Source organism: Mesitornis unicolor, unplaced genomic scaffold (genome assembly GCF_000695765.1).
Source record: "Mesitornis unicolor isolate BGI_N332 unplaced genomic scaffold, ASM69576v1 scaffold27097, whole genome shotgun sequence".
In the NCBI taxonomy this organism is placed as follows: domain Eukaryota; kingdom Metazoa; phylum Chordata; class Aves; order Mesitornithiformes; family Mesitornithidae; genus Mesitornis; species Mesitornis unicolor.
The window spans coordinates 8,449-19,473 of record NW_010194739.1 but is presented as its reverse complement, the minus strand read 5'-3'; the positions used below and the strand labels follow the sequence as shown (position 1 = coordinate 19,473).

Genomic DNA, 11,025 nt, shown 5'->3' with positions numbered 1-11,025 from the left:
TCTCCAGCCTGTCCAGATCTCGCTGGATGGTTGCAGGGCCTTTTTGCCTGGGGGTGCCTCGCTGGGCCGTGCAAAAAAGTTGGCTCCCGGTTGTGTGTGGGTTGTTGGGATGAGGGTAACGGCCCCGCTGTGGGTTCTCTCTGCAGCCGACACCGGTTATCCTGTTGGGGACGGACACCTCGCAGGGCATCCCCCAGCTCGTCAGCAACATCAATGCCTGCCAGGTCATCGCCGAAGCTGTGCGCACCACCCTGGGGCCTCGGGGCATGGACAAGCTCATTGTGGACGATCGGGGTGAGCACTGGGCCTGTCAAAACGTCACTCAAATCATCTCCAAGCGCACACATTTATTCATCTTTTCATATAACTGAAGCATTTGGAGATGCAGGCTTCAACTTCCTCATCTCATACTGAACTGATCTCATCCCAGAGGGTCAGCTTCTGTCTCAGTGCTCAGTTTAACACCTTGGCTTTGTTGAGGAGAAGATAATTGTTACTTGGTTGATTTTTTTAGTGTGATTTAGTGATGAGGTTCCTCCCTCACACCTCTGAAAAGACTTGAACGAAGTCACCAAACAAATAATGTTGTTTGTGGTGGGTTTTTTTATTGCTGGTGCTGAAGGGCAGGGTGGAAGGTCTTAGGATTATCTTTAAATAGAAATAGAAGCAAATAAGAACTGTGGTAACTTCTATTAAAAAGCATAATTGGGTTTAAATTTAATAACTGCTATAATTGATTTCTAGTCTCTTTCTTCACATAAATGTTAGGCTAAAATACCTGAGGTTTTTTGTATGGGAAGGTATCAAGAAGGAAGAGGGACATGAATTTAAAGCCTCTTTTAGTTGATGTGAAGAGTTGTGCACTCACTAAATTCACTTAATCTGCTCCAAAAATGGCCTAGAAAGGAGCTGTTACTATGAAGTAGAAGCACCTGCTGAGACGCCTCTGTGAAACAGCAGCTCTGGGCTCCCCTCTCTGTGGGGGTGACCCCCTCACTTTCCTTTTCAGCCAGTTTTGTGTATCTGACTGTAGGACTGTATTAAAATAACATGGTAATCACATTTCAAATCACAAAGGGGGAAAAAAGCCCAGTAATTCGGCTGAAGAAAAATGACTTTGAAGTGGAAATTTGGGATGAGAGCCTGTAGGTGTTGACTTCCCTCTCTTCATCGATCCCAGGCAAAGCCACTGTCTCCAATGATGGTGCCACCATCCTGAAGCTCCTCGATGTCGTCCATCCGGCCGCCAAGACCTTGGTGGACATCGCCAAATCTCAAGATGCGGAGGTAGGGGGGTGGCCTGGCCGCAGTGGGAAGCATCTGGCATTTGGTCTGGTTTCTTTATTGGCAAGTTTCAAACATTTCACGCTGTTTCAGCCAGATCTGATGGGGGGTTGGAAATTTCAACGATGCAAAGTTCACATTTCATGAACATGGGTGGTTGGGAAGTGAAACTTCACCCTCAAATCACAGAATCCCAGAATCCCAGACCGTTAGGGATTGGAAGGGACCTCCAAAGCTCATCCAGTCCAATCCCCCTGCCGGAGCAGGAACACCCAGATGAGGTTACACAGGAAGGCGTCCAGGCGGGTTTTGAATGTCTGCAGAGAAGGAGACTCCACAACCTCTCTGGGCAGCCTGGGCCAGTGCTCTTGTCCCCCTCACTGAGAAGAAGTTTCTTCTCCAATTTCAGTGGAACCTCCTGTGTTCCAGTTTGTGTCCGTTACCCCTTGTCCTATCATTGTTTGTCACCGAGAAGAGCCTGGCTCCATCCTCGTGACACTCACCCTTTCAATATTTCTAACCATGAATGAGGTCTCCCCTCAGTCTCCTCTTCTGCAAACTAAAGAGCCCCAGCTCCCTCAGCCGCTCCTCAGAAGGGAGATGCTCCACTCCCTTGATCATCTTTGTAGCCCTACGCTGGACTCTCTCCAGCAGTTCCCGTCCTTCTTGAACTGAGGGGGATGTAGTGTGATCCCAGTGCTTCTTAACCACTAAAGAATCCAGCCACAAATCTGTGAGCAGAGAAAATGATCAAATGTGATATCCTATGGCAGCTCTTGTGTGGTTTGGAAGCTGCTGTCGCAGCGTGTGGATGACACAAAGTGTTTCCTCTCCGTGCAGGTTGGTGATGGTACCACGTCCGTAACTCTGCTCGCCGCCGAGTTCCTGAAACAAGTGAAGCCCTACGTGGAGGAAGGTCTCCATCCTCAGATCATCATCCGTGCCTTCCGCACAGCGACGCAGCTGGTAAGGCAGCGCTGCTCGAGGGAGGCTGCTGCTGCAGCGCTGAGGGGTGAATTGAGCTCCACTGGAGCATCTGGAGTCAGAATTTCTGAGCCAGAGAGGAAAAATAACGCATTTCCAGGCAAAATTCAGTAATGCATGGGCGTGAGGAGTGACAGTAGTGATCTCATGATGTCTTAGTGCAAATAGGAGCTACCTTTTCTGCTGTCAGCATGCTGTTATTACCAGCTAGTAACTCTTGAGGGCTTTGTCTTCCTTTCTTTTTCCTCCAAGGAAGAATAAATAAGTGGGAAAATTCTAATTTCCCGTTCTTATAATTGCTGCTACTCTTTGGTAAACCTTACATCTTGTGAAGCACATCAGTCTCGTTAACCTGAACCTTCTCTGGAGGTTAAATCCCTCAGTAGCTCTTTGGTTCCCCAGATCTCTGCTGAAAGCAGTGGAGCTGCTCTGAGCCTCTTCCTGATCCTCTTAAATTTATGTTGGCATATTGGAATTACTGGGCTGGAAGGGTTGGAACGGCTTAAACGCTTGAAACTTCAGTGATGCTGAAGTAGGAAATAAAAGGTAACATAAAATACAGAGAGAAATGTTGGAGATCTCAGCTTGTGAGCATGAATCATTAATCCAGCTGTTGGCTTGCGTCCTGACAGGCTGTAAACAAGATCAAAGACATCGCTGTGACGGTGAAGAAGGAAGACAAAGAGTAAGTTTCCCTTTCAGATGACCTGGTTGTGTAGTTGTGAGGGTGTTTCTGGCTTCTGCTGTGGCGCTGGCTGAGGTCTTGAGGTCGAGCTGAACACCTGCAGCCCCACACTGGGTTATTCTCAAGTTTTTCGGAGTTCCCTGCTCCTCTGGGGAAGATGCCGTGCTCTCACTTGGGCTGAGGGGAAGTATATAGGCCAGTGTCTTCCAGCACACACGGAGGAAGCCATGTACCAAAATAAGTGGCCTGATTTCTTTTTTCTAGTGGAGACTCGCAGCTTTTCCTGTAATCAGTGGCAGCGTTAAATGCTCGGCACTTCTCTGAAAATCAGCTCACTTTTTAGTTGTTGAACACATGAAGTTAGCTAGCAGTAAATATATCTCTTCAGCTGAGGTGAGAGCACTGGAGTTCACCTTCTCCCTGCATTTTAAGCTCTTCTCTTAATCTGACGTTACAAATACCTGCAGTAAAAGTTTAAGTTAAACTGTGTAACTGTCTTAAATAAGTGAGTTAAATAATGAGCTGTATCCTTCCTGCTGTCCTGTGGTGAGAAATTCATCAGCTCTCATGGTGAGCAGTAACGAGGGTGATAGAGCCTGGGAGTTGGAGCTGTATTTCTTGTATCATCCGCTCCATTCCGACATACGTTACCTGGGTTAATGCTTTATGGAGAGTGTACCACCTTTAGATGGCTTAAAAAGACTTCTGACTGCCTTTGGGTGAAGGAGAGGGTGCTGAGTCCTGCTGTTTTGCTCAGACCTTTGGTGTCTGAAACCCAAGTGACCTGCTCAGTGCAGGTCTGGTCCTTGAGCTCTAAAAGGGGAATTGTACTTGGACATCTATGTGCCTTGCTTTCCCCATTGATAGAAGGGAATTGATCTTTACCTCCATCAGAGTGGATTAATGATACCATGCACGCTGTTTTCTGAGCTTGTGAAAAGAGTAGGGAAGTGAACCAGACCTTGCTTGTTTTTGCAGCGAGCAGAGAAGCCTCCTGGAGAAGTGTGCGGCCACAGCCCTGAGCTCCAAGCTGATCTCCCAGAGCAAGGAGTTCTTCTCCAAGATGGTCGTAGACGCCGTCATGATGCTGGATGACTTGTTACAACTCAAAATGATTGGAATAAAGAAGGTGCAAGGAGGTGCTCTGGAAGTAAGTTGTGTCCTGAAAGGATCAGATATGGCAATCACAGCTCCGTTGATGGGTTGACTCTAGCAGAAATGCCTGTTCAGAAACTGCCAAAGCGAAACAAAGCTGTTGATGTGAGGAAAAATCTTAGCAAGGAGGGCTGGATTTCTCTTCTGTAGGTAGAGAAGTTGTATTTTTGCACTCTCCTGCCTGTATCCTGTTGCTTGGGACCCTTCTGCTGAAAAGTGAAGCCCACCACAGTCTCTGAATTAGTATTCTGCAGCTGTTACTGGCTGTAAACACTCTGCATCGGCGTTTTCATTGAGAAGAGGCATAATTACGCCATTATCTTGCCCAGACAACTAATGTAGTGAATTAAGAACGATTCAGCATCTGTTTTTGTGGTGTCTGAGCCTGCTGGTATTCCGAGGCTTGCAGAAATTGGTCCCTGGGGGTAGGCTGGCATCTCCTGTTCTGGATAGAAGTGCCTACTCCATATTCTTTAGCCCTTGTATTCTGCTGTCGGGCTCCTTGGAGACCTGTATGAGGATGGGGCAAATAATCTAACATGCTGCTTTTCAGAGTTGGCTTCTGAGAGATCCTGGGTCATGGCACACTGTCAGTCAGAGCAGAGAAGGTCCATGCTTGTCTTAGGGAGGTGGTTGAGCAGAGCTAAGTCTGCAGTGTGGGGTTAGATCCTCCTGGAGCAGGAGGTTTAGATGCTGATTGCTCTCCCAGCCATGAAGTTCCCTTCAGGGGGCAGTGTTGGGCAGGGCAGTCTTGCAAAGCAATGTTGGAGGTGGTGGTGAAGCTTGGAAAAACCAAACCAGGGCAGAAACCCCTCCCTGAGCGTGGGGCTGTGGATGGCAAGTTTCCATCTTCAAAGGGAAGGAATGGGAAAGACATCAGAGAGAGAACAGATTGCTCCATCCCTTGATCTTTGTATTGCGTACGGCATCTTTTGCTGCAGTGTCTTGAGGGGCGGAAGGGAAGTGAGAGGAGCTGGTTTTGTGAACAGAGGGAAGACAATGTTTGCTGCTTATTTTCTCTAGAAGTAGGTTAATGAAAGGAGGCAGCTGTTGGTGAGCGCTTCGTAAATGAGGACTCTGAAAGCAGGGAGTCTCCTGTGGGGAGTTATTAACCCTGGTGGGGAAACCTCGGGAGGCTGAGCCTAACACAAATCCCTGTCTTCAAGGACTCGCAGCTGGTGGCCGGAGTTGCCTTCAAGAAGACGTTTTCTTACGCTGGCTTTGAAATGCAGCCCAAGAAGTATCAGTCTCCCAAAATTGCTTTGCTGAACGTGGAGCTGGAGCTCAAAGCTGAGAAGGACAACGCTGAAGTCAGAGTAAACACAGTGGAGGTAAGAGCCGAAAGCGGAGCCTGTCCTGCTTCCTTGTGCCCGTGAGACGTGGTGGCTTCTTGAGAGCCAGTGGGATGAGCGGGATTTCCTTCTGCCCATCCTTCCCCACAAAAACAGCGGGTGGTTTGTGCTGCCCTGTTTGGGAGAAGGGGGAGGCAGACTCTGAATTGCAGCAGGTTTAGGGCATGGTTCTGCTCAGTCCTTGTGCCTCAGCTGCGTGGTGTCTTCTTTACACCTTAAACTTAATGAGCAGTGCTTTAACTGCTGGAAAAGCCTCTGTGTATTAAAGCAAATGAGGTGGCAATTTGGACAGTGGTTTTCTTTCCACCTTGTTTAAATATCTTAACCAAACATGGTTATTTGACGCCTTCTTGGAAGGCACCACAGTGTTGCATACATTTGGTTCCTGCATAATTGTGGTGTCTGAAGATCTCTGGGTGCTTTGTTTTTGGGTTCTTGGCCCCACTGTGCTCTTAGTAATGGCTTCCTTAAAGTTCTCTCTGCCGTGGTGAACACGGTGGTGGTTTCTATTGAGATCTGCAGCTGTGTGTGGTGGTGTGAGCTTTTGTGAGCTCTCCCTGCTGTCTGCCACTGTTTCTACTCGCAGTCAGAGCACAAGAGGCTTGTGAAGCCCTGGGCATGTGGGCAAAGCAAGAGGTTTCTCAGGATCTGTACTTTCCCTCTGCAATAGATACTCTGGAGTCTCTCCACCCCAACACCCATGCACAGTTCTGCAAACCCCTCTCAGATATCAGTATAATCCCTCCTTCTTCCTTCCACGCTCTCTGGAGCTTTCACTGCCTCTGTCAGTTCATCCAGCCCCTTTATCAACTCGGTTCTGCTGCTGGAAACATTTTAGTGACCTAAAATCACCTGTGAGTCTTGGAAAGCGGTTGTGTGCTAGGGCTGCACGGAGCAGCCTCACCGCAGGCGCTGCGGGATGGCGTTTGTGACTCTTTGTAATGTGAGTGAACAAGGAGTAACGGCACCGAGCTGTGCCAAGGGAGGTTCAGGTTAGAGATAAGGAGGAAGTTCTTTACTGAGAGGGTCGTCAGAAGCTGGAACAGGCTGCCCAGGGAGGTGGTGGAGTCACCATCCCTGGATGTGTTTAAGGAGCGGGTAGATGAGGTACTTAAGGATATGGTTTAGTGGGTAGACAGGAACGGTTGGACGTGATGATCTTGGAGGGCTTTTCCAACCGAGCGATTCTGTGAGCACTCATCCCTTTCTCGCTCGTCCCTGCTAGGATTACCAGGCCATCGTGGATGCGGAGTGGAACATCTTGTATGACAAACTGGACAAAATCCACAAGTCAGGAGCCAAAGTCGTCCTGTCCAAACTTCCCATCGGTGACGTGGCTACTCAGTACTTTGCAGACAGGGACATGTTTTGTGCTGGCCGTGTCCCAGAAGAAGATCTCAAGCGAACTATGATGGTGAGCTGCCTTCTTTCTGAATAAAGACCTTTCATTCAGTTTGAACAGTGCCAAGCTGCTCGTTGCCAACACAGGGCAGCAGTTGATGACTGAACGCGCTGTTCCCTGCAAAGATGAAAAATTAAAATTGGCCAGAAAATTAAGCAATGGGTTTATTACTTAAAGTTGCCATATACTGGCAAAGCTGTTCCTTGATGCAGTGAACAACTGCACGCTAATTGCAGCTGCACTGCTATGTTGTTTCTCTGATGTTACAGGATCTGTACGTTGCATTGGTACAGGTTGATTTTCCCCAGTTCTTGCCTGTTTCATCATGAGGTTTTTTTCCTAAGCTTGCTTTGTGTAGCTGCTGAACTCTGCAACCTGTGAGTCAGCACTTTGAAGCAGCAGCATCTTATTTTGCTGTCGAGGAATTTTTTCTCTTGCTAGCCTGCCTAGATGGGAGGAAAGTAGAAGGTTTTTCCTCCCCCCCCTGAATTTGGCCTGCAGGGTGATTTTGCATCAGCAAAAAGGCTGGGCTCTCTCTGCAGAGTGGGAACCTGCTGGGCAGATTTGTCTTGTTTGTCCATGTTGATAATGCTGTGCTTTCTCCCTGTCTGATGCAGGCCTGTGGCGGTTCCATCCAGACGAGTGTCAACGCCCTGTCCGATGATGTGCTGGGCCGATGCGAACTCTTTGAGGAGACTCAGATTGGAGGAGAGAGGTAAATCCACCAGCAGTGAGCACATAGTCGTGTGTGAGCACTCTAATAGTGGTTTGAAGTGTTAGGATCTGAGTGCTGTCGGGTTTGCGCATCTCTCAAGGTGATGGTGCGAAGACAAAGTTCCGTTATTGCTGCTTTTTGTCAGGCTTATGGGGAGCAAGAGTAAGCTTTCATCTAAATCTTACCTCTTTTTATGCTTTTAGAAACATCTATTTGTTCTCCTGTGCCTTGTATTAAGTGTAGTGGTATTCTTTAATTTGTAACTTAAAAGCACCACATTTTGGGGTCGATTGTGGCACTCGACTGATATCCCACAGTGATGCTTTGCTGCCTGGTGCCCTATAATGGGGTTTTTCCTCTCACTAGAGGAGAAATCCCTCTTTGTGGCTGCCTAACGCTGCTGTGTTCCTGCCAGGGGAATGCGAGCGCTGGTTTAGCACAAAGCCCTGGCACAGGCAGGGAGTGGATTTTCCAAGGGCAGCTTGAATTTCACTTGTGTATGGCCTGGCTCTGCTGCTTCTTAGCTGAGCATCTGGTGGGGCACTGCGCAGGCTGAAGTGGCCTCAGTCACACATCTGGCTTGGGAAGAGCTGCTCAGTCCTGTGCTGTGTCAGGGAATCACTGATTTGCTTAGGTTGGAAAAGGCCTCCAAGATCGAGTCCAGCCATAACCTGTCCAGCACTAAACCATGTTCCTAAGCACCTCATCTCCCTGGCTTTTAAATACCACCAGGGATGGGGACTCCACCACTGCCCTGGGCAGCCCCTTCCACTGCTTGACCACTCTTTTAGTGAAGAAATTTTTCCTCATATCCAGCCTCACCCTCCCCTGGCACAACTTGGGGCCTTTTCCTCTCATCCCATCACTTGTACCTGGGGAGCAGAGCCCGACCCTCCCTTGCTACCCCCTCCTATCAGGAGCTGCAGAGGGGATAAGGTCTCCCCTCACCTCCTCTTCTCCACTTGAACCCTCCAGCTCCCTCAGCCGCTCCCCATCATTCGGCTGCTCCAGACCCCTCCCCAGCTCCGTTGCCCTTCTCTGGCCACGCTCCAGCCCCTCAATGTCCTTCTGGGAGTGAGGGGCCCAAAACTGACCCCAGGATTCGAGGGGCGGCCTCAGCAGTGCCCAGCACAGGGCCACTATGACTGCCCTGGTCCTGCTGAGGAATACTGGTGCAAAGCCCGCTCAGCAGCAGCGTTGCTTCTCCGTCACCTTAACCCTGTTCACCCTGTGCCCTTGGCAGGTACAACTTGTTCACAGGCTGCCCGAAGGCAAAGACTTGCACGATAATCCTGCGAGGGGGCGCGGAGCAGTTCATGGAGGAGACAGAGCGGTCCCTGCATGATGCCATCATGATAGTCCGGAGAGCAATCAAGGTAAGGACCAGCACTGGGGTTATCCATCAGACCTGGCACAGCTGTAACTCTTTCTAGAAACCTTTCCACACACCAGCACTTGGCTGAGGTCTCTCGGGAGAGCCTGGGAGCTCTCAGCTCACAGAGCAGAGCATGCAGCCAGGCAGCATCTGATGGATTAACTCAAGTGCTGTCCCTTGGCCAAAGCAGCCTTGTCTCTGCAGTTGCCAGCTGCTTTTCAGGCACGCCTGAGAAGGTGCCTTCTCTTTAGTACAGTCGTAACTCATCCTTGCTGGGTTGCAGTAGGTTCCATAAGCACCATCCTAAAGGGTACACACGATTTTGGGTGCATCAGGTAGATTTGAATAGCAGGGTTGCTTTCACATGTGTGTCAGCACTTAAAGCCACTTGATCCCTTCCTTGGTGACCAATTTGAGGGGTAACTGATCCTTGGCTGTGCTGGTAAGCTGGGAGCACCAGGAGAGGACTTACTGGTCCCATATGATAGGTCCTGCCTAACTCTGGGTGTTTCTGGGTTATGCATAATAACGTGGTAACGTGGTGGGTTCTGGTTAAAAACAGCTTGGAGGCTGAGCGCCCTGAGGGGATGGGAAGAAACGCGTCAGGTTTTTTTGGAAGTGTTTTTGCTTTGAGAAAGAACATCCTGATCTCCCCACTGAAACAAATAGGGGGGAAAAAATAGCAGAACTTGGCTGCCAAGTGCTGCTGCGGAGATCTTGAGTTTTGGATGCTTCACAAGAGTGAGGGGAAACTTGCCCAGCGCACAGGGGCTTGTTCTGCCACGGCGTCCCCAGGCCACCCCTTGACCTCGCACACAGCTGGGCAGAGCTGCTGGTAGCTGCCGTGCGAAGTTCTTGACCACTTTCTAGTCCCAGCAAAGCTGTGAGGAGCTCTGGGAACTTGGGATAGATTCCCCTGCATGTATCTGCATCACCCTGATGGGCAGCGCTTGCAGGAGAGGAGCTTTTCCTGCTCTTCCCCATTCCCAAAATGCATTTTCTTTCTTCCAGAACGATTCGGTTGTTGCCGGCGGTGGTGCAATAGAGATGGAGCTTTCCAAATACCTCCGGGACTACTCCAGGACCATTCCAGGGAAGCAGCAGCTGCTGATAGGTGCTTACGCAAAAGCCCTCGAGATCATTCCCCGCCAGCTCTGTGACAACGCCGGCTTCGATGCCACCAACATCCTGAACAAGCTCCGGGCCAAGCACGCCCAGGTGGGTGCCTCCCTGAACCGAGAATGGGGCCGTGTGCGATTTTTACTCCTCTCTTTGATGGACCCGGTGTAATTCGGCTCAGCCCGGTTGTTCTCTCGCGTCCTCTTTGATTCAACGCCGTGTTTTGTTTTCAGACCGAGCGTGGGCTGGATGTGGGTTTCTATAAAAGGAAAGGATCTGTTTGATCGCAGCTGTCGGGTGACTTCTAGAGCTGGGAGTTTTGATTTGCTTTTTCAAAACGCATCATTTGTCAAGAGGGAGGCTTCTATATTAAACATTAAAGTCATCAGAGTGTGGAAGTTGGCCATACCCTGTGTTTTCAGAGGATTTGCAGACTGGAGGTCCTGATTGCGATCGTGTGGGATCTCGCAGAGCGTGCGTGCACACGCAGTCCTAATTCAGGCAGTTGAAGTCGCCCCTTGGTTTCCTTTGGAAGCAGCTACCACTCTGGGGGGTCATCCCTGCCACGTTTCATCCCGCTGACGGTTTTGGGGTGCAAGGAAATGCCCCAGAATGAGCGGCTGCATCTTGGGCTGCAGAAATACCTGGGGTTGTGGGTCAGGGGATGAGAAAGCAGTGGGGAGGAAGTCAGTCCTGCAAATCTCCTACAGCTTCCTTATGAAATGGAGCACACTTTGCTCTCACTGTTTGCTGACAACGAAGCCTTTTTGGGATTTTGATTTGTGTTTCCCTCAAATATTTCCCCTTTACACAGCCAGGTCCTCTCCCTGAGCCTGTCCCTGTCTCTGCTTCCCGAAATCCTGCCCAGCCCCAATAACTCACCCATTTTCCCCCATCTCCCCGCAGGGCGGCATGTGGTACGGCGTGGACGTGAACAACGAGGACATCGCCGAT

The 11,025-nt window shown here is 49.8% G+C and overlaps 1 protein-coding gene across 1 annotated transcript in view; it reads left to right on the top strand.

Annotated features, from left to right (window-relative positions):
• Nucleotides 1-143: 143 nt before the first annotated feature.
• Nucleotides 144-11,025, top strand: part of CCT7 (chaperonin containing TCP1, subunit 7 (eta)) — an 11,053-nt gene continuing 171 nt past the window's right edge. Inside the window, exons 1-11 of the mRNA XM_010187909.1 lie at nucleotides 144-294; nucleotides 1,181-1,287; nucleotides 2,125-2,250; nucleotides 2,901-2,953; nucleotides 3,932-4,103; nucleotides 5,275-5,439; nucleotides 6,686-6,874; nucleotides 7,480-7,577; nucleotides 8,821-8,953; nucleotides 9,964-10,170; nucleotides 10,978-11,019. Of these exons, the coding sequence (XP_010186211.1) occupies nucleotides 267-294; nucleotides 1,181-1,287; nucleotides 2,125-2,250; nucleotides 2,901-2,953; nucleotides 3,932-4,103; nucleotides 5,275-5,439; nucleotides 6,686-6,874; nucleotides 7,480-7,577; nucleotides 8,821-8,953; nucleotides 9,964-10,170; nucleotides 10,978-11,019 (1,320 nt within the window). The 5' untranslated portion in view covers nucleotides 144-266. The remainder of the gene's footprint in view (nucleotides 295-1,180; nucleotides 1,288-2,124; nucleotides 2,251-2,900; nucleotides 2,954-3,931; nucleotides 4,104-5,274; nucleotides 5,440-6,685; nucleotides 6,875-7,479; nucleotides 7,578-8,820; nucleotides 8,954-9,963; nucleotides 10,171-10,977; nucleotides 11,020-11,025) is intronic.